This window comes from Girardinichthys multiradiatus, chromosome 6, assembly GCF_021462225.1.
Source record: "Girardinichthys multiradiatus isolate DD_20200921_A chromosome 6, DD_fGirMul_XY1, whole genome shotgun sequence".
In the NCBI taxonomy this organism is placed as follows: Eukaryota; Metazoa; Chordata; class Actinopteri; order Cyprinodontiformes; family Goodeidae; genus Girardinichthys; species Girardinichthys multiradiatus.
Window position 1 is genome coordinate 35,573,513 of NC_061799.1, and position 22,831 is coordinate 35,596,343.

Below are 22,831 nucleotides of genomic sequence, written 5' to 3' on the forward strand. Positions count from 1 at the left end.
TTCATTACTGTTAAGCATTTGAACAAAAAATAATTTATTTTTCTTCGGCTTTTTCAGTTTTCCACCATCAGTGAGGATCCATATCATTTGTTTAGTCTCTCATCGTGTTTTCTAAAGAAATTTTCTTAACTTTTGCTACATTCCCACATAATACAGTATGTTGATGCTGGCCTCATCTATATAAACAACCATCTTGTAAGCAGTAAGCTGTGGTTGCTGCCCTGACCCCATTTTCACAGAAAAACTTATCCGTTCTGCTATTGCGGACCGCCCCACTCCAGTAGTTATCAGCTGTTTTCTGCATGAATGCAGAACTGACAACACCTGCACTCAGTATATGGGTCAGACATTACTGGCTGCTTCCAGCCTGGGAATGCTATTTTAGTGATTTAACCTTCCCCATCCACGCATAGGTTAACAGCCGGGTTAAAAATATCATCAACCCTCCAAGGTGGAATTCTGTATGACCAACAAAGGCCCGATTTTGGCAGATTGGAGTGAGTGACCTTGTCTGTGCCAAGTCATTGTAGCATATTCTCCAAGGCTTGATCATATTTCACATGAACAGTATTATTCTACTCGTAAGGATTTTTCAAGCTTGTTGGATTCACATTACTAATCATCATGAATAATCATGAAGACATGCAGGCTCAGACAAGCCAACGCTGTGACATTTTGCTTAGTCCAGAGTCCTTCGTGAGCTGAATCCTAGTGCTGCCATCAATGCTGAAACTTTACACTCCATGAACTATTAACCTTGGCCTCAGAACAAGTGTCTGCCAAAGAACACCACAAATGGCAGTCACCTAAAAGAGCAGTTAATGGATGGCTGGCTCTTTATCCAAGATTAAACAAGGTTACTCATCTATAAATGGGGATGAGGAGGAACATTTGCCAAAGCTGAGTCTGCTGTACATAAAGGCTTGGCTAAATCTGATAAACTAGACAGCTTTGACTGAGAAACATTTCATACAGGAACCCTCTTTGTTCTCTGAACTTGTCTTGTTTTAAAGAAATTACACTGGTCCTTACATTAAACACAGTTCAAAACTTAGTTCAGTGGCTGTTTATATAAAGTTGGCTCCCCTTATAGCCAAACTGGACCCAAAGCAGGGAGCCTTAAAGTGTAATACTATGGCCACCAGAGAGAGGATCCAAATTATCCTTGCTGAAACAATCTACCAATCAAAAAAAAAGATGCTGAAATTAAAAGTTTTAGTTTATCCACCAGTAGATGATTAAAATTGATAGTTTAAAGTGTTTGTTTTATACAGCAGACATTACCAAAATGAAGAAAAAAGTACTCAGGTCTGTGTGACTTGTAAAACGTATTTACATCTTTACAGTTTTCCTATGTTTTGGCTTTTTGGTCAAACTTGAATGTTTAAGATTGCCAACAAAGTATATGAGGAAAAAGCTATCCAAACTAACCTGGCCCTATGGGCAAATTTTTATTGTAAATCACGAATTAGCTTTAAATACCCACATTTTGTTTCAATTTCAGTAGCCACACCCAGGCTTGACTACTGCCTGACTGTAAGCAAAACCTGTCTGACAACAGGAAGTAGGCTAGAAGATTTCAAAATGTAACACATCATGCTAAGAACCCACAAGGAACAAAGTCAGTCGTATTTATCTATCTGGAAAGGGTCATTAAGCCATTTCTAAGGCTTTGGGATGGTAGTAAACCACAGTGAGCGACATGGAGACAGCATGAGCCAGTGGTGGACTTTAGGGGCAGCTGACCTACCAAAACCACTCTGATATTACATTGACAACTCATCCAGGAGGTTACAAAAGAACCCAGAACGCCATCTAAAGCCCTGCAGGCCACACCTGCCTCAGTTAAGGTCATTGTTCATGATTTAAAAAAATAAAAAGGAGAGACTGGGCAAAAATTGTATCCATGTGAGAGTTCTGAGGCCAAAACCACTGCTGACCAAACTGAACAAAATGCCCCATCCCACATTTGCCAAAACATTTAGTGAAAGTATTCTGTGGACTGACGAGACAAAAGTGCAACTTTCTGGAACTTGTGTGCCCCAGTACAACAAGTGTAAAACATTAACTGACAGTCAAACACGATGGTGGTAGTGTTATGGTATGGGCCTCCTGGTTCAGCACCTGGACAACTAGCCATAATTGATGGGACAATAAATTCCCAGTATCCGACCATCAGTTGGTGACCTGCAGTTAAGGTGCACTTGAGTTTTGCATTGACAAAACGATTTGAAGCATATCAGCAAATCCACCTCTGAAGGTGTTAAATATACAAAAATACATAAATAACTTAAAAAGCATCTGTGGCAGCCTGTTTTAGCTGGAAATCCTTCAATACCACAAAGATTGCAATCAAAGTCTGTGAAATGATAAATGAGCTTTGTGATAATTGTTTTTCCTAAACCAGTGCTAATTATTTGAATAGCCTGCAGAGAGAGGATATCCAATGTTCAGACTAATTTACTCAATCCAAACAGGCATCTAGACTGTGACTGCAATGCAGACGACCACAAAAATATATCAGAAAGTTTCAGTTTTGAATGCAAAGGCTCAGCTGCTGCAGCCTATTTGCATGACGCTCAGGTTCTCAAGTTCTGAGGGAGAGCAGTCCAAACAAAGCATCTAAAAAAACCGACAGCTGATGGGAAAACACCAACGCTCAACTGACTAATGATTAATTTAACTAACAGTACTGTCAATTGACTTGAAATCCACCTAATTAGTGTTTAATACACTCGAGTAGGAGGTAAAACCAACAGTTTAAGGCATTAAAACCAAACAAATCTCAAATTAATTTTTTTCAATTGACCCAAATGCCTGTAATTAGAGATAAAAATAAGATAATTATGCTGATTAAAAAAAATTTGATATTATTCCTCTCTGTTTAGTTTGCAGGATTCTCCTCAGAGTCTCTGTGTGAGAGAATTATGGATGCCAAAAGCAGCGTTCTGGTCACAGCAGGTACATTAGTTTCAAACAACAAAACAGCACCAGGTTGTTATATGGCTTGGGGGCTGTAAAATGATACTCATCTGTTCTGTTTCACACCTCATTATATGCCTCTCCCTCTGACTGTACATCCTTCACACACAGATGGTGTTTACAGAGGAGACAAACTGATCAACCTGAAGGAGATCTCGGACGAAGCGCTGGAGAAGTGTGTGGAAAAGTAGGTCCCACTCATACGGTCAGAAATTTCCCAGTTCCCAGCAACTGATCGTATTTACACAAGCTGCTCCTGGTAATGGGATTTAGTCCTTGGAAAATGAGTTACACACACACACACACACACACGCACACACACAGTTCAGTCAGCTGTTATCAGAGTGGCTGGAAACAACACACCGCTGGGCTTTTAGATTACCAGGTTGCCGGGCAACATGGAGCACTTAAATCCATCAGGAAAAGCCCAAGCTGCTCGTCTCCAATGGGAACGAGAGCCGGAGAGGGATGTGAGCAGACAGGCAGAGCATGCTGGGAAGGGTTATCATCCGAGGGACACAAAGAGTCACAGATGCAGATGTGGGTTTAAAAGAAAAGATTGAAACAATACACTGACAGTGGTTCATTGTGACATGCACAATTCAGATAAAAAAAAATGATTCAGTTCAAATTTGAGTCCTTAACAAATTGTGTACTGCTGTTCTACAGTGTGTTGTGCATTTAAATTATCAATATTTTCTTTATACACTACCAGTCAAACGTTTTAGACACACTTTCTCATTTACTGGTTTTCTTAATGTTTATGACTATTTACATTGTACATAGATTCTCACTGAAGGCATCAAAACAGTGAATGAACACATATGGAATTATGTAGCTAACGGTAAATTATAAAAGAACTTCAAATATGTTTTATATTTTAGATTCCTTAGAGTAGCCGCCCTTTGCTGTGATGACTGAAATATTAACCTTTGGCCGTCTGGGAAGTTCTTTCAAGATTCTTTAGAAAACCATTTCAGGTGACCACCTCATGAAGCCTCCCTCTGCAGTAATCAGAGAAGAGGGAGGCTATTTGGAAGAATCTAAAATATAAAAATGTTTAAGTTATTTCACACTGTTTACAACACAGTTCCATATGTTCATTCACAACTTTGATGCCCTTGGTGAGAATCTACAATGTAAAAAGTCATGAAAATAAAGAGACCCGTTAAGTGAGAGAGTGTATCTAAAACTTTTGGTGTATATTTCAGGCATAACATGTAGTGTTGACATTTTTAATATCCTCTGTGGGTGATAAATCCAAATAAACTGAATCCATAAGCAGATTGTTTTTAAGCAAGTTGTGAGAACATGTAAGACCCAAAAAAAAAAAACCTGTCAAAGGATCAATTTATGTCAGACTGTTTAAAATCTCTGAAAATTAGAGCTTCCCGTTTTCTCACTTCCTGTTTTTCTTTAATTTTCCTCACAGAGGGGCGTCAAGTGTCGCCAGGTGCCTGGTTATCAAGCACCAAGCTCTCACGACGAAAACTGGAGCTTCATGCAACAAACTACAGGTCGGCATTTTTGGGTCTGCAGCTTTATTCTTAAAAATGAGCCGCAGGGAAACATCTTTCACATAATTTGCTTTTTGCATATAACTTGTGTGAACAACATGTTAAAGAACAAATATTTAGAGTGGTGTTTTTATACGACTTCACATCCAAACCATTAAATCCCCCAGAGAACTCCAGTTTAGCTACATTTTATTTTATTTCTAGCTGTTTATGGCTACGCTTTGTGATGCCTATTCACATGAAAACAGTGCTGGTCTGTTTCAAAAGACAAGGCCACATTAAAACGGATCAGAATCAGCTTTATCTGCCAAGTTTGTGCACATAAGCACGGAATTTGGCTTCGGTTTCAAACGCTCTCAGCGTACAGACATTTAAACATAAACATGTAAACTTTAGGGGAGATAACGATTAAAAAAATGTTTATATTAGTTAGTGAATCAGCATGTTGAGCAGCTTTGTATTTTGGATCTGCTCCCCTGTTTGTTCAGACCCCCTGGGACTCGGAACGAGATGTGTGGTGGGACGAGGCGATGAGCGACTGCTCTGAGGAGTGTGAACCTGAATGGCTCGACGCCGAGGATCCACTGTTCATCCTCTACACCAGCGGCTCCACCGGCAAACCTAAAGTAATGGACTTTGTCGCTCATGGTGCCTTGCAAAAGAATTTTTAAAAAAGAATGGATTTGTCCACGTTTTGTTAAGTTATAATTCCAATTTAACATTCTTGTAAAGGGGAAGGAAAAGATGCATGGTTCTCATTTTTTATAAAAGGAAAATCTGAACACAGTGGGAGGCATTTGCAGCCCCCCTGACTCAAACTTAGGGGATATCTCTATCAGATAGAAGCAGAAATCTTTGCACATTCTTCTTTCCAAAATAGCTCAGGCTCAGATTGGATGGAAAATGTCTGTAAACATAAATTCTCAAGTCTCACAACAGATTTCCAATAGGGTGTAGGTCTGGCCTTTGACTGAGCCATTCTATTGCGATCTGGCTGTATGTTTGATGAACCTCTGCACCAGACTCCAGTCTTTTGAAACCCTGCATTAAGGTCCATCCATTTTCCTATTAACTCTGAACTGTTTTTTTTGTCCTTGTTGAAGAAATGCATCCCCTTAGCATGATGTTGAGGGGATGCTGAGGGCAACATCGTTTGTTACAAACTGCAAACAGGACTTCTTATGATTTTCTTTTAACACAGGCTTTGTTCTTGCTGCTCTTTCATGAAGACTAGAGCCAGCTCCTTCAGCGTTACCACGGACCTCTATGCTGCTTTTCAGATTAAACAGATACAGAACAGGTGAACTTGTTCTCTCTCCTAGAGCTGCTGGAACAAAACCATGTTGTTCTATTCTTGCAGTCCTGGTTTGGGAGTTCTTGCAGCTTGTTCCTGACACATATTCTGGGCAGAACGTTTTTCTTGCGTGGTGTTGGAGAAATATGAAGTGGATGTGTTGCAGTGGAAGAGGCCTATGAAGACTTCCTGGCAGTGTTGTACCTTAGTTCTTGTAAAGGATGAAATGTCCTCAGCAGGAACTTTGTTCTTGTTCTTGCAACCCTGAGTAAAAGAACTAAGTTCTCTGTTGTTGCAGGGTATTTATTGGCCTAAATGCTCTTCATCTCTGGCCTATCAGCTGAAGTAGACCGCTATGTCTTTGTAGGTTTGCGGTTGTGTCATGCAAATGTCTTTCTATTTCCAGGTGATAGATTGGTCAGTGCTCTGTCAAATGTTCGAAGCTTGGGATATTGTTTTATAACTTAACTTAGCTATAAACGTTCTCCCTGTCCTGTCTGCTGTGTTCCTTGGTCTTCATGATGCTTTTTATTCACTAATCTTCTCTAATAAACCTCTGAGGCCTTCACAGAACAGCTGGATTTATAACTGAGATTAAATTGGTTGCAGTGTTTTTTATTTAGGTGCAAATCCCACTTTTTTTTTGCAGATCTGTGGTCTCTGTAGGAAGACTTTTGCACGGCACTTTGTCTTATTTCAGTGAGCCTGACATGATGTTAGACTGCTCACATTAACTCTGCCTGATTTATAATCCCAACAGGGCGTTGTCCACACTGTTGCGGGGTATCTGCTCTACACCTTCCTCACCTTCAAGTATGTTTTTGATTATCAACACCATGACGTGTACTGGTGCACGGCAGACATCGGCTGGATCACAGGCCACTCCTACATCATCTACGGCCCTCTTGCAAACGGCGCCACAAGCGTCCTGGTGAGTAAACATCAGCTCCACATCTTGACACGAGAGTCCCCGTTCACCACAGCATAAATGTTCTGAAGTCCATGTGATTGCAGTTTGAGGGGATTCCGGTCCACCCGCACGTTGGACGGTTCTGGGAGATCATAGAAAAGTACAAGGTGACCAAGTTTTACACCGCTCCCACAGCCATCCGCCTGCTGATGAAGTACGGACAAGAACCCCTGCAGAAGTGAGTTGCTGCAGTTTCATTAAAAGCTTCAAAACTGGATTTATTTATTTACTTACTCACTTTTTAAAAGTGAATTTGAGTAGTTTTTATTAATTAATTAATTTAGCTATTTTTTAAATATTAAAACGTCTCTTTTCTGTTTATCTTTTGTTAATTTTATTTTCTTATTTTTTTACTTTATAACACAAAAGTCCTGTGTTCTCTGTTTATTTGTGAGCTTTTATTTATTTCTTGACTCTTTTAAGTTCATCATATTCGATCTCTCTTTCATTAATTTATTGATTAATTCATTTTTTAAATTCATAATATAAATCTTGTCTTTTATCTGTTCTTAGGGTTCTTATTTTAGCTATATTGTCATCATTTAAAGTTATTTATTTATATTGACTTTTTTACCACCATAAACTTCAATCTCCCCTTTCATTAAATAATTTGACATGAATTTATTCATTTGTTTATTTTTTGGACTTTATAATATTACATTTTGGTTTTATCTGTTTCTTTTAACATTATATTCAATTTCACCTTTCTTTTAATTTATTAAAAATTTTTTTTCTTTGACCTCTGTCTTATAAGTTTTGTTACTTTTATATATTTTGTCAACATTTTATTATTATTTATTCTTTATTTGACTTTCTTTAGTTAACTTCATAATATTTAATATAGCTTCTGTTTATTTTTTGTATTTTTTATTATTTTATGTATTAATTTGTTTTCCATAATATTTTCTGTCTCATTTGTTTACCTACTTTTATCCATTTTGTCATCTATATTAATCTGTGCGTTTGCAATATTTAGCATATAATTTTAACACAGTATTAAATAAGAAAATAAAGATGCCAGATCCTTAAATTATTATTTTTTTTTTTTTTACCGTGTCCTGTCCAGCAGAGTAGCGCCCATAACTGTTGTCTGAGTGCCAAGAAAAAGCCCAACAGATTTACTTTCACAGGAGAAGTATTACAGCTAACGCTTTAAAGCTCTGCTTGATATTTATAAAAGAAACTTTATTAGAAACTGCTTTGGGATTATTTTAATTGCAATGGACACGGAGACGGAAACGAAGAGGAAAATGAAAAAAAAAAGAAGCAAGAAAGAGTGTCTACCACAACCCCCCCAGAGAAGAGCAGAGGAGAGCCCCAGGGAAACCACCCGGCAGCCACAGTGCAGAAGCCCCTGGGAGCTGCAGTGATGAGCCCACAGGCCCCGCCGGCTGCCGTCTATGCCCAGCCATGGACCCAGAGACCCGAGACCCCGGGGCAAATCACTCCCTAAGCAGAGGCCTGACATAGCCTCTGCTTGGGGGTCTACCTGGACCAACCGAGCCCGCCAACTAGAGCCGTCCCAGGATGAAACAGTCCCTACCCCACAATGAATTCCGATTTCAACCCCATGAGCCCCCCACCACCCATGAATCTCAATGTGAATCTCCCTGCCCTCCACCACACAGTGCGCCGCAATGGCAATGGCCCCACACAACACCAACCCAGCCTCCGGCCACAAGTGCAACAGAGCAGACACCACCAAGCAATGTGTTTACAACGGACCCCCTGGCCCCACACCAAGATGGGATAAACTCACCCGGCTAGAGGTCCCTGGTAAAAGGCACGCACCCGGGGCCCCCACCATGCCCCTGCAACCACACAAACACACCACATCACCGCCACTGCAACAACAGCTCAGAGAGAAACACCAACCAGTTCAGCCCCACCCCGCCAGTCCATGAGAGAGAAACATGCGCCAGGCCAAAGTCCTTAAATTAAAAAGGACGTGGTTATAAAAACATTGTGAGTGAAATGGAGGTTTATCAACAAATTATTGTTCAAAATATTATTTATCCTTTTATTTATTGCTTTTAGGGCTCTTTAACAAAAGCTTCATGTTCATTTCAGGACCCACTGAAGATCCTTGAACCCAATCTCTTACTCTCTGGGGTCTTAGATATTTGGTAGATTCAGGCACAAAATGGAGACATTTGCTAGTGTTAGACAAGCCTGCTGCATGAAATCGTGGCACTGATTATTTTATTTACTCACTAGCTGACAAAACATGTCCTCCTTCCTTTTTATAATGAAAGCTCAGTCAAAAGTCACGCAATCCAATAAATAATTGTTCACTATTTATTCATATGTGATGATTTAAATTTGTCAAAAATGATTTAATTCACTATGTATTAAAATATGATGGTTTTATTTTATATTTAAATTTTCTTTCTTTTTCTAGCATTTATAGTTTATATGTTCAAAATACAGATTTAATAGTACTCATACATTGCATTTGTATGGAAATAACAATGTCTAATCTACTGAATAAGGGCAAAATTTTTATCCAGGAAACATAAAAACTAAATATTAATACAATATATCTCCATGAAGGCAAAGCGTACCTATAAGCTGTCTTCTTAAACATGTGCTTTGTTTGATTTTATTGTTAATTGACTTTAAAAGAAACATGACAACACTGAGTTGAGAAAAGATCTAGAAGATAAAAATGCTTTCACCAAGTATATCACATTTGTCGAGTAAATGTGCTCCGCTTGGTTAAAAAGTTAAAAAGTGCACAGATGAGAGATGGCCTTATAATTAGTGTCATGTCAGTTTTTTAAGGCTTTTCCTCATTGTCTTGCCAGGTATGACCTCTCCAGCCTGAGGATTCTGGGTACTGTAGGCGAGCCCATCAACCCTGAGGCATGGCAGTGGTTTTACGAGGTGGTCGGTCAGAGCAGATGTCCTGTGGTCGATACTTTCTGGCAGACTGAGACGGTGAGAGACTCACACCCAATCATTCGGACACTCGGAGCTAATCACGATACCGTTGCTGAAAACTGTGACGCGATAGCGATTATGATTAATTTCAATATTTTCAGCCTCCTTTTCTTTCTCCCCCCTCAATGTCCTTTGAGCTTTAGCTTCACGACCACTAAAAATATGCATCAGGTGTGGGCACTGAGCACGATGAACAGCCCAGAAATACTCATTTCATTTATTTCAGTAACTCCGTCACTAAGTGAAACACATTATGTAGATTTTTACATACAGACCGACGCCTTCAAGTGATGTTTTGTTGTTATCTCCTGCAGGGAGGTCATGTCCTGACACCTCTACCTGCAGCCACGCCTCTAAAACCAGGATCTGCTGTAAGTGACACCTACTTTGACATTTTCAACTAAAATTAAAATGTCTTATTTAAAGGTTTTATAGAAACAGACAGAATCTTGCTTGAAAGTTTATGAACTGCTTTGAGTTTTTCCAGATTTCTGCATTAATATGAGTAAATAGGGTTGAGACAATTAATCTTATTCATCGTTATTTATCGATTATTGGATTAATCAAGTAATTTAGTAATCAAATAATCGTTAACTGGAGTATACAGACTCTAAAACATGCCGTTTGCTGAAACAAACTGTATTTAAGCCAAAACTGTACAAAAAAACGTATACATTTTGCATTTAAGATGAAAAACCTTCTTTGTTTTTAATATGCTCTATCCAGAACTGCTCCAGTGGCAAAGCTTTAGCTTCACCTGGTACAAATTATGTAAAAAATCTCCTATTAAGCACCTTTTGCTATCTGATTTTTATTCCATTAATTGAAAAATAATCAAGAGATTAATTGATTAGCAAAATATTAATTAGTTGCAACCCTAAAATAATAAACAAATGAGACATGAACATTTTTAACATGATTTTTTAATTAAAAATATTAAAACATACATGTCTGATTCAGTAGTTGTGCAGCAACAATTATCCATTAACTGTTGATAGATCCAACACATCAGCTGGCAGAAATGTAGTTTATTCATGTGTACAGAACAGCTTTAGATCAGGTTTTCACCGTTTAACACTCTGGGAAACTCTCTGGATGTTTGCATTATAATCTGGATCCTTCAGGAGGTAGAAACACCTCTAGACCTTCAGATTACATCCAAGGTCCAGTCTGAATTTCTAATTTATGTGGATCTCAAGTTTTTTTCTACATACTCGTTAATGCTCCTATTTTTCTCAACTCCTATTTCAGACCTTTCCTTTCTTCGGAGTGGAGCCCACCATCCTGAATGAGCACGGAGAGGAAGTGGAAGGCGAGGCTGAGGGTTATCTGGTAATTTTATTTTTCTTCCTTTAACTTAAAATAAATTCAGTAGCTTTCCAGCAAAACCAATCTTATATGTGACCTTAATGAAGTGATTATTTTTTTACTTTAAAGCTAAAAACTGTTGTGGGAATTAAAATTGTGTGCAGGGGTAAAGCTTTTCTCTTCCTCTTTCTGTCTGTTTTGCAGGTTTTCAGAAAACCCTGGCCAGGACTAATGCGCACAGTTTATGAAAACCATGAGCGCTTCGAAAACACCTACTTCAAGAAGTTCCCAGGCTTTTATGTGACTGGTGACGGTGAGACATCAAAATAAAATTTCCCCCGTTTTGTCAGCCACAGTACACATCTCCACTTCTCACAAGGTCACAGATGTTTTGGTTTTAAACCTCTTTTGGAGGTTATTGAGCTTGTTTTTCTCTGCTTCAGGCGGCAGGCGGGATAAAGACGGATACTTCTGGATCACAGGGAGGATCGACGACATGTTGAACGTGTCGGGTAAGTTTGCTACAAAAAGCAGGAAAACAAGTAAAACCTTTGAAGCAAGTCATTCCTCTCCCGCCGACCTCGTGTTTAGTTTGTGACTTTGCGACGTCCTCCAGGCCATCTTCTGAGCACGGCGGAGGTGGAGGCGGCGCTGACGCTGCACCCGGCCGTGTCGGAGGCCGCCGTGGTGAGCCGACCTCACACGGTGAAGGGAGAGAGCCTCTACTGCTTCGTCTCCCTCAAACACAGCAAGGAGTTCGACAAGAAGATGGCGGATGAGCTCAAGAGACTGGGTGAGTCAGGAGGGAAAAAACCTGGATTACAGGGATATTGGTGAGAATTTTCCTGTGAGAACTTTATTATCCTTTATTTCACCAGGAGTTTAAGAATCTCCTATACAAGACAGTCCTGACCACGACTGGCAGCAGCAAAGAGTTAAATGACATTTACAACAAAACAAAGAATAAAACAAAAGAAGCCCTCAACGAAAACATTTCAAGATCTTTACGAACAACATTTAGTGACCTCAGTGACCTTTTACGTTCAAGCTTTTCAGTGACTGGTTCCTTGCAGATGGAGCGAAAAACTGAAAAGATTTCTTTTTTTCTGAAAAGAAAAGTTTGGTTTAGGATCAGAAAGTAAGTAAATATGAAGCAAGCAGTCCAAGTATGACGTTATAAATAAAAGTGTCCAATGATAGAGTCTACAGGTGGCCAAGGCTGTGTGTACAACGTATAATGATGTGTGAAACATTTAAACCTGTTAGAAATTTTAAATCTCCATGACAAACACCATCCAGTGAATGAAGACATTTAAAACAAGCATGCATGTATAAAATGTCACCATAATCCAGCTCAAACATGAAGGCAGGATCAAATCCTCAAAGCAGAAACATGATCTGATCCTAAAATACAACCAAAGTTTTAATTTCAACTTCTTCAGCTGGTGAACATGGATATAGCTTCGTATCCTGGTCGTGTTTGAAGAATAAGTCTTAAAATTTTATACCAAATCAAAGAAAAAAACAGCTGGGAATGAATAAAATTTAGCTTTGAAGCCAAATGTATTTATGAAGCAAGCGCTGACTGATATTTCTCTCAATTTTATGCATTCAAAGACAAATGGAACATATTTACAAATAGACATTTTAATAAATAGTTAAAACCAGCAACTTTCACTACACTTTACCTGCACACAGCCTTATTTGATACCAATTTCTGGGTTCCTCAGCTAAATCTGACTTTCCCAGTCAGAATTACACCTTCAGGAGCTGTTTCTGTTGTTTTTATGACTGGGAACTCTGAAAATCCGACGTCCCAGTACAAGGAGAGCGCAACGTAGTCTTCTAAAGCGGTCTAAACATGACGTTCAAGAAAGGCAGATGTGTGTTGATCTTAATTACTCAGAAAATGAAGCTGCTCTGAAACACAGGCTGTGATTCATTGGATTAAGGTGTTGCTTCAACATTATGTGCATGGTTATGCTCAATCTTAAGTCAGTGGAAGTAAAACAAAAACATCCCTACAGCATGATGCTGCCACCACCATGCTTCACTGCAGAGAAAATAAATCAAACCTAAGAGTTTCCCAGGGGTATGAATATGACATGTCTCAGAGGCCATGACATTCAAGTAAGGCAGATGTGTGTTGATCTCCATACATCAGCTACGGGCTACAAGAAAATAGTTGCTTGTCTAAACCTGCTGACATATAGTTAGAAAAATAGCTACAAATGTTATAAAAGGTTTATCTTGTCAGCAGCGAGCAGGACGGTAAGGAAAGTAAAGCAAATCTCTCTGTAACAACCATTTATTTTAAGGCTTTTGTGCTCATCTTTATCAAGGGACGCTTTAATATCTGAAGGCACCATTTATTATGTACAAAATTCAATATTGAAGATATTCAATATAGCATGTATAGCAAATACACGATATTTCATATATAATATAAAATATTCTGTTTTGTATCCTTGTTGAAATATTGGTTTTGTTCTAAAAGCTGCAAAAAAACATTAAATAGTTAAAGCCATCTTACACAATCCAAACTCAGTCCAGTTGTATGAGACAATGCATAAAGGTCATTTTATATTGAAATATGTGAGGAAGTAGCTGCATGGGTGAATAAATGCGATGAGCTCAATTATTATTATTTTAATCCTTTAAAAAAACTAGAAAAGTATCTGGAAAAATACTTTTTAGTCCTGGATTTCCACTAACTATTCACATATACATTAGAAATGAAATAAAAATGTCATCTACAATGACATTTATTTATCGTAATGGAAAAAAAAACATTGTCAAACATAAGTCAGATTTTGTACTTTTAACCTTTACACACAGAAGACCGCTCCTTGTTTTTTAAAAATCATGTTAGATTTAAAGTCGCATAAAAATATTCCCATTTTACAAAAGCTGTTTAATAACTTCTACAGGGCGTTCAGGTTTTAAACTCACTGGTGGACTGGTGTAGCTTCGGATTGTTCAAAATGTTCCTTTTAAGTTTGTTCTTTTTAGTCATTTAATGTTTTTTGTGGAACTTTTATTTACAAAAACAGTGAATAAATTAATATTGGCCCCTTTTTCTACTTCCTCCTCAGTTAGAGAGAAAATTGGACCAATCGCCACGCCAGACTTCATTCAAAACGCCCCGGTGTTGCCAAAGACCCGCTCAGGTAACATCTGCACCCTCTTCCTCCTTCTGTGCTCCTTTGTTTTCCTCTGAAAAGCTCATCTCCTCCTCCTCCTCTTCAGGAAAGATAATGAGGCGAATCCTCCGGCAGATCGCTCGCAATGAGAAGGACCTGGGGGACCTCTCCACGCTGGCCGACCCTAAGGTGGTGGAGGTGTTGTTCAGCCAGAGGAGTGAAGCCGCTGCCTGAGGAAACATCTTCATCTCTTCTTCCTTCTGTGATTATGCAACAGTACTGATGAAGACAATCACAGCGGCTGGATTTGTTTAATCTACTCTGTTATGGACAAAGTTGGGATTGAACAAAGACATTTAGAAACAGAAAATAATTTTGAAAACCAGAAAAGTTTGTTTTTTGTAGATTTTTGGGCCAAAATTTAGCAGATTTTAATTGAAGTGTATTTTTTTGCTGATGCTTTATGTATATTACCACAATGCAAAACATTTCTATGACCCGATCATAATAAAGTGTGTCATCCTTGTGCTTTTTGCTGTTCCCCCTTCATGTTGAGATGTCCTTGTCGCCCTCATGTGGCAGGAATCATCCTCTGCAGCTACTGCCTGAAAAAGAGTGTTCTACCCTTTTTCTCTGTGCAACAATGCAGAAAACTCCCACAAGCTGCCTTACTGTGTGGTTAACAGGAGTTATTTCAGGAAACCTGGGAAATAAGAGGGTATTTTATGGTAAGAGAGTGAGATTATTTAGAAATTACAAACTTCAGTTGACTTAAAATTGACAACAGAAGCACAAAGAGAAGATATGGCTGGATCACGTTGCACAGATGATGTTCAGTGGAGGAATCTCCTTTGTTTGTTTCCTCTGTGCCACGTGCACACAGCGCTGCAGGAGGACGGAGAAACCGAGATTTTACATCATAACCCCCAGCAGCCGGCTGCTTGTAACCACGACAACCTCTTCACCACCACCTCTTCCTCTTCACATCTTCATCCCACCCTCCTCTTCTACATCCCGCAGATGTTTGGTGTCCCGGCATGTCCGCTGCTGGTTTCTTTGCATTTTCCAATCTATCACTCAAATAACCTGGTGAAAAACAACAGCTATTTGTCTGGCCTGGAGTTTAAATGGGTGACTTTTTTGGGCTTTATTATTTGTGGCTCCATGCTGATTCAGAAAAAGACTTCAAACTGCTTTGTTGTGTTTCCTTGAAGGATCATCTTTAGACGTGTGAGTATTTGCGCTGCTGGGAGATGAACCAAGAAGTGAATGAATGTGGCCTGTTGGGTTTGTGCCAGAGCAGTCTGAGGCAAACTCCAGAAACAAACAAAAGGAGGAATTATTATGGCTCTTAATGAAGGTCCTTTTTTTGTTTTCGTTCATGAAAAGCAAAGACAGATGGTGTAACTGAAAGCTCGCCAGGGATTTTAAGAACAGATCAAAACTGGAGTGGAAAGATTAAGCCACTTTCCCTCAAAATAAGGGAGATTCCTTGAGAACAAATTATAAAATGTAACATCCATTAAACAATCCCTCACTTAGAAAACCAGGTATAGAAACTACATTTACAAAAATGTCAAATATTTTAAGAAAAACACGAATTTTTGGATGTATTTTTAAATAAACCTATGCATTAACAAGGTTTGAATCAGGAAGTCGTTTGGGTATCCAGAGCACAAGGAAACAAGGTATAAGAAACTTGGAAGAACTAGCAACTACGTAGCTTTACAACAGCAACCAAGACTGTACAATCTGGCAGTACTGGAGAGTACTGCTGGTCCACCTATACCAAAACCGGGTTCTCAGGGGCCTGTTTCTTGCAACCTTTAGCTACGTCTCTGCTTTAACACACATGAATACAATAATTAGGTAATTATCAGGACTCTGATGAACATGAGTGCATGCTTAGGAGGCATTTTTGCTATTTGATTCAAGTCTTTTGGAGCAGGGACACATCTAAACGCTGCATGAGTCTGACACTCCTTTCCCACATTGTGGGATCAGCAGCAGGTGAGAGAGGAGCTCCTCACCTGCAGAGAAAAGGTGGGATGGAGAGAGAAGGAGAAAAAACATGCCGCCACTCGAGGATCACCACAGAAACCCATTTTAGGTGTCTCTGTCGGTCATGATTGATTATCTCCTCTGATAGAAGAATGAATCAAGAGGAAGCCTCAGTTCTTCTGTTCCAAATGCGGATCTCTTGCCATTCATTTATCTTTTGGTATTAACTCAAACATTTATTTCTCTCACAGTGGCGTTTTAAATGTTGAAATTTCCATAAATTAAAAATAAGGGTTATGTGACCATTGGTAACATTGAGCTTGTTCCAAACAAATATTGCTTCCGCTGTTAAAGTTTCTGGAGAGATTCCCGCCTGAACGTCGGCTTGCCGGGTTCAAAAGGTCATGTTGCTGCTCTCCACACACAAAGACCCAGTCTGTTTTATGCCACAATGCAGCGTTCCTGCAGGAGCTGCTGCTGTCCCAGCCTGAACACACTCAGAGCTCCCGCTGCCTCCACAGGGTCAGCCACTGTCTAACAGAGAGCCGTCGGGTCGTCCAAGCCACGGATTCTCCATTTGTCTCCGTCCGAGCCCAGGGAGCTTTTTGTATCGTCGGCATGACAACCCCAGGCCCAACTGTGCTGCTCATTGTCGTTTTTTTTAAAAGGTTTTTCGTTCAAAGCTGCAGGCGTTTGTAACTCAGGGTCCAAGTTTGACAGATTGCTCCTAGGAGCAGCGTGAAGATGTTAATTCTCTCTGCAGGACAATCAAAAACAGTTCATTGAAATGTGTCCTTATTTGTCGTCTGATTGTTTGGACAGCAGGACTCATTTTTCATTAGGCCTTTAGGGAAACTTAAAGGACTTCTATTCATATTTATCATCGTTTATTAACCAGTAAATCAGTAAACTCAGTTTTAACTTATGCAACAGAAATGTGGGTTTTTCTTATAATACTTCTTAGAATCTTTTAAACATTAAAAGAAGGGTAGGTATTGTCTGTTAGTTTTTCTTATTTCTGATTACAGTATTTTCTTGGCTTTTTTTACTTTTAATTTAAAACCCACACCACATGGTTTGCAGCTCAGGAATACTTGGCTAAATTTGGACGAACCTGTAAAGATACAGTACCATATAGTCTGAATCAGTTTAAAGCCACTAAACGCAGCAGGAATTTGAACATTTTGTATGTTTCTACGTACAAAGTACATTTATACTGTAATCTGTACAAAATGTTCTGGAAATAATCCTGTGTAGAATAATTAAATATTCCTATCAGATAAATGGGGCTATTTCAGGTGACTGTGATGAGGAATACTTTTTCACATAGGCAATAAACACTAAACAGGTCATATAAACAAATCCTCAGTTTATTTCATATACATTAAATAATAATTAGGTGTTTAACTTATTTACTGATTTTACCTTTTTTTATTTTTTCTCATTGATTTTGGCCCAACCTCATCACCATTCCTCTACATTCAGATTATTTATCCTCAGCATGAACCAAAAAGGTTATGTTAAATATCTGTGGGGTAGCATAAATGATGCAGGCTTCATTCTTTTGCATCAAATATTAGGGTAGAAAACGCTAAAAGTTCACCATGTGATCACCATGTGAAACAAACAGGGAGGGTGATTACTGGATGGGAAACAGCAGCTGCAAGGAAATCGAGAGATGGAGGCAACTGAGGAGGTCTGACCGGAGAAACGACTCAACTCAAGTAAATGGGAAAACGCAGGGATCTGGGAAGTTATTAAAGGAATATATGGTCAACTACAAGACCAAGAAAATAAACAGAAAAGTCAAAACTAACACAAAAAGACATGTGGTCCAAGTACTTTCAAGGCCTTCATGACACATTCATTTCTACACAACTCCCTTAAAGTCACAACGCAGCATTTCAATAAGACTGAGGTCTGGACTTTGACTAGGCCTTTGCAACACTGAATTTTTCCTTTATCAGCCATCCTGCTTTAGATTTGTGTTTGGGATAATTGTTCTGTTGGTGACCCAGTTTGGGCCCAGCTTCAGCAGATTCAATTCAATTCAATTCAAAGATACTTTATTGATCCCCGAGGGGAAATTAGAATGGCCTCATGTCTGACTGTAGTACTCTTTGGATACAGAGGAGTTCACAACTGACTCAATGACCGGAAGGCTGCCAGGTCCGGTGGCTGCAAAACAGGCCCAAATCATCAACCCTCTACCACCGTGCTTGGCAGTTGGTATGAGGTGTGTTGAGCTCTTTGGTTTTTACCAAACATGGAGCTGTGCATCATGAATTAGCATCTCTACTTTGGTCTGTCCAAACAGCAGCTGCAGAAGGGTTCAGTAAAATCCAACACTGCAATCCTAACTTGGTCAGCCATGTTCCTCTCAGAGAAGTAATATATGTTCAGTCTTTCTCTAACTGTCCTTCCATGAACTTTAATATTCTAGATGCTAACTGAAGAGTCCGACATGCAGCTCTTTTTGGCGTTTTTTGTCATTTGACTTCTCTAATCATTGCACAGTCTGACCCTTGGGTCAATTTTCTGTGTTCAGATTATTTGGAAAAGCTTTGGAAGCACCAAAAACGTGTTTCGTTTTTCGCCATGACTGAAACTAACCAGGTAACTAAAACGTGAACTTTATTTTTGTTCAAAAGTAGACACAATAAAAATGAAATTTCCCTCATCATTGTGTCTAATCAAAATCAATAACTGAACATGTTACAAGCTTCTTGTGCAAAATGGACTAAAGAGGTAACACTCCCTTTGGTAGCAAGGTGGACCCGTCTGTCAGATGTCCAGGTACTTTTCAAGCCTCAGTTTTCAGAATCATTGCGGGTGTTTGCATGCGCAGCGCTGCTATCCGTCCTCATAGTGACCTTAGATCAGTTAGTGAAGCGTCACCCAGGCTGTCTGTCAGTACCGAATCATCCGGGTCCCTCATATGTCAACTGTAGAACCTTATAAAACAAGCCAGACGAGGATACATGCAGCCAGGGTCCAAACTGTTTCCAACCACTGCTGAATTATTTATCATATAGGCAAATGCGGATAAAACAGAAGCTTTTCATTGTTTTCATCTGCAGCTCATTCCAGAGTGTACATCCTGCAGCACGTTCAGTCTGGATGCCCAACAGATATGTGCATCTTTAATGAACAGGCTTTACAAAATGAGGACGCAGGGAAAGAAATTAGTTTATTCTGAGTGAAATGTTCCAACCTGTAATGCCAGACAGCAAATGATTGGATAATTTGTTATAAATGTAAATGTTTTTCAAAAAGATTAAAGACGCTAAAATCTGAAGAGTTTTTCATTTACAGAGCTGTGAAAAATATTTGCCCCCTAAACCTAATAACTGATTGTGCCACCCTTGGCGGTAACTTGCTATGTCCAGCGATGAGCCTTTTACATCACTGTGGAGGAATTTTGGCCCGCTCCTCTTTGCAGAATTGTTTTCATTCAGCCACATTGGAGGGTTTTTCGAACATGAACAGCCTGCTTAGTATTATTCCACATCGGATTTAAGTCTAGACTAGTCCAGGCCCTGTAGAAGCGCAGTAGCCCCAGACCATCAGACTAACACCACCATGTTTAACTGTTCGTCCGATGTTCTTTTCTAAAATACGGTCTTAATTTTGCATCAGATGTAACAGGACACACTCCACTTTCGACATACCAAAGTGGTAATACCCAAGTATTAACCACCGAGTGGTTTCTGCCTTGGAGCTCTCCCATGAGATGTGGATGCGCTCTTTGAGTAATTTCAACAGGCCGGTTTCTTCTGGGAAGGTTCACCAATGTTCCATGTTTTCTCCATTTGTGGATAATGACTCTGACTGTGGTTCACTGGAAGCCCAACACCTTAGAAATAGATTTGTAACCATTTCCAGACTGATAGATGTCACTGACTTTGATTTTCATTTGTTCTTGAATTTCTATAGATCGCAGAATGATGCGTTGCTTTTTGGGATCTCTAAGCCTACTTCATGTTGTCACACAGGTTCTTTTTAAGTGATTTCTTGATTCCTGATATCAGGCGGTAATTAAGCCAAAACAATTACTAATCACAGCTATTTTCTTGAGAAGTCTAAAAGGGGTTAAATACTTTCATAGCACTGTTTACAGTAGACCATGAACACTAGAAAGGCAATAAAACAAAATTCAGTTTACTTCATATTCATGGAATAAAAAGGAGGACGTGATCGATTTGTTTGGCTTTTTCCCCAATTCATTTCCTTTTAACTCCACTCAGATTTGTTGATATGCTTCCACATAGAGAGCATTTATCCTCAAGCGTTTACCACAAGGTTTATTTCTACTGTCTAATGAAGCTGCTGCATAGAAAAAACGATGCTGACAGTGTGTAGATTTATTAAATATTAGGGAATTAAATAAAATAAAAATAAACGTGATGTTTTCTGATAATGTTTTGTTAATTTTGTGTTTCTCTGGAAAAAGAGTGCAATTATCAATGTATTTGAAGCTCTGACAATAAAATATTACTATGCCAGCACAAACACACAGTACATCAGACCACATATGACATAAACACTGATGTAAGAGTATTGTTTCATGATGAATCACGTTGTAAATTTAGCACATTAGTGGAGAACACAGGATGTCTGATAAATGTTTTCCAGGAAAAACGTTCTACCACACAGGAAGAAATTAGATTATTCAGCTGAGGAGAAAGATAGTGGCTCAGTCTTCATGTCTGTAGCTCAGACATATTGTGGTGGACAGTAATATTAAATAGGTCTCTGATGACCTGGGGGATCTACATGGTTCATACCCCACAGGCAACTCAGAAATGTATTAGACCCAACTCTGTTCACTGCAGCAGCAAACCGTGGCTCGGTGACCCCGGCTCTTTGACATGTAATTTCAAAACATCTAAGAGAAAAAGTTTTTTAACCAAGAGGTTGAAATATATAAAAAAAACCTCAGGTCTGTGTCGAATCCTCCGGCCAATAATCCAACCACTGCACTAATGCACCAATAGGCAAGCATACAACATTGAACCAGGAGCCTGAAAAACGATGAGCGGTCAAATTTAAACCATATTTAGCTATGAAAGCCAGTCCCTTTTATCAAAGTTCAAATTAGACATGAGATGTGAATTTACCCGAAACCTAATGAGTTGGGAAAGCATACCGATTACTCTGGAACAGCACTGCACACTATACTGAATCAGAATTGTCGTTGCAGTGTTGATGTGTGCAATACTGCAGTCGCAAAGGATTTCTCCACACTACATTTGGCAGGCAAGGATGGGCAGTTATCGTACCATTTACCATTTTTGTTTCATTAATTTTTTCATCATAAGAATGTAGACAATAAAAAGTGTTGGGATTGTTACTTTTCCTATTTTTCCACAGTTGGTTCCGCAATAAATACACAAAATATCATAATAAACTTTTGGAAAACAGCACTTTGGGTAGAAGCTGTTTCTGTCTTACTTTTTAAACTCAAAAAACCTCCTAGAAAAGAAATTTAAAGACTCTCTGACCAGGGTGTGAGAGGTCAATCCTAACTAGCAGTTGCTCCCACTTTCCGAGTGGGATGTCCCACCTGAGGGGGCGTTCCAGTTCAAATTAATGACTAGAAACCAGGAAATTTCCATTTCCCAGTACAACCGAAATGCAGCATGATGGTGCATTCCATTAACCTCGGAAGTCGGAACTGGGACGTTGGAGTTTACGTCATCTCTGAGTTGTAGCGTTCTAGTATCCTGCTAGATTTTGTTCATATTGCTGGCAACTGTAACAGCAGTCTTACAACAATAACAATAAACACTGTTCTACGCACACAAACACCGTTGAAACATCACCTCTTATCAACACTGAAAAGTAGTGCGTGTACGACTGACTACATGTTACATAAATAATACAGAACTGCTAAAAACAGTCACAGTAACAAAGTTTTTCACTGTTGATGCGAGTAGCAGCCATCTTGAATGCAGAAGTCGAGTATGGCCCTATTGCCCCGACTTTCTGACTCATAATTCCGACTTTTGGGGGTGTTCCAGTTGAAATTTCCTGTTCGGAAGTCAGAATGTTGGTCATTGATCATGAATCTGCCAGAGAGTTAGTATTGCAAGGCCTGCAATTATATTCCAGAGGCCATACCAATCTAGTAGTCCTTTTATCTGCCTAGCAACAGAGCAGAAGGAATTTTGGTAGGATGAAAACCTAGCAGTTTCAACAATAACAAAGCGGTTAATTAACTTTTTAAAAAAATCATTAAATATGAAATATAATTCAGATATAAGCGTAACATTTTTGATGATTATAAAGTCCATACAGAAAATATAAAAAATGTATTTGGCCCTCAGAGATGCCTTGGAGGGACTTCACAGTTCCCCTCTCGATTTTAAATCTATCCATTTACCAACAGGCAGCCAGTGCAGTGATTTAAGGTCTGGTGTGATTCATATTTCTGGTGTTGGTCAGGATTTTGAATGATCTGCTGTTTTCTGATTGATTTTTTACACAAACTGGTAAGGAATCCTGTTAAATCATAAATTACCTCGGAATAACCACATTTTATTAGTTAAATTCACCAGCCACACCCAGGCCTGATTACTGCCTGCCCCATAGAATCAAGGAAACGCCTAAATAGAACCTGTTTGACAACATGAAGTAGGCCAGAAGATTTCAAAAAGCAACACATGAAGCC

The 22,831-nt window shown here is 39.2% G+C and overlaps 1 protein-coding gene across 3 annotated transcripts in view; it reads left to right on the top strand.

The window, feature by feature from the left end:
* Positions 1-14,683, top strand: part of acss2l (acyl-CoA synthetase short chain family member 2 like) — a 35,116-nt gene extending 20,433 nt beyond the window's left edge. For all 3 annotated transcript variants that reach the window (XM_047368221.1, XM_047368222.1, XM_047368220.1), the window contains exons 6-19: positions 2,889-2,961; positions 3,094-3,169; positions 4,415-4,499; positions 4,988-5,125; positions 6,554-6,724; positions 6,808-6,941; positions 9,571-9,703; positions 10,021-10,077; positions 10,958-11,038; positions 11,219-11,327; positions 11,458-11,526; positions 11,631-11,807; positions 14,110-14,184; positions 14,264-14,683. In XM_047368221.1, coding sequence (XP_047224177.1) covers positions 2,889-2,961; positions 3,094-3,169; positions 4,415-4,499; positions 4,988-5,125; positions 6,554-6,724; positions 6,808-6,941; positions 9,571-9,703; positions 10,021-10,077; positions 10,958-11,038; positions 11,219-11,327; positions 11,458-11,526; positions 11,631-11,807; positions 14,110-14,184; positions 14,264-14,391 — 1,506 coding nt within the window. In that variant the 3' untranslated portion in view covers positions 14,392-14,683. The remainder of the gene's footprint in view (positions 1-2,888; positions 2,962-3,093; positions 3,170-4,414; positions 4,500-4,987; positions 5,126-6,553; positions 6,725-6,807; positions 6,942-9,570; positions 9,704-10,020; positions 10,078-10,957; positions 11,039-11,218; positions 11,328-11,457; positions 11,527-11,630; positions 11,808-14,109; positions 14,185-14,263) is intronic.
* Positions 14,684-22,831: the final 8,148 nt, after the last annotated feature.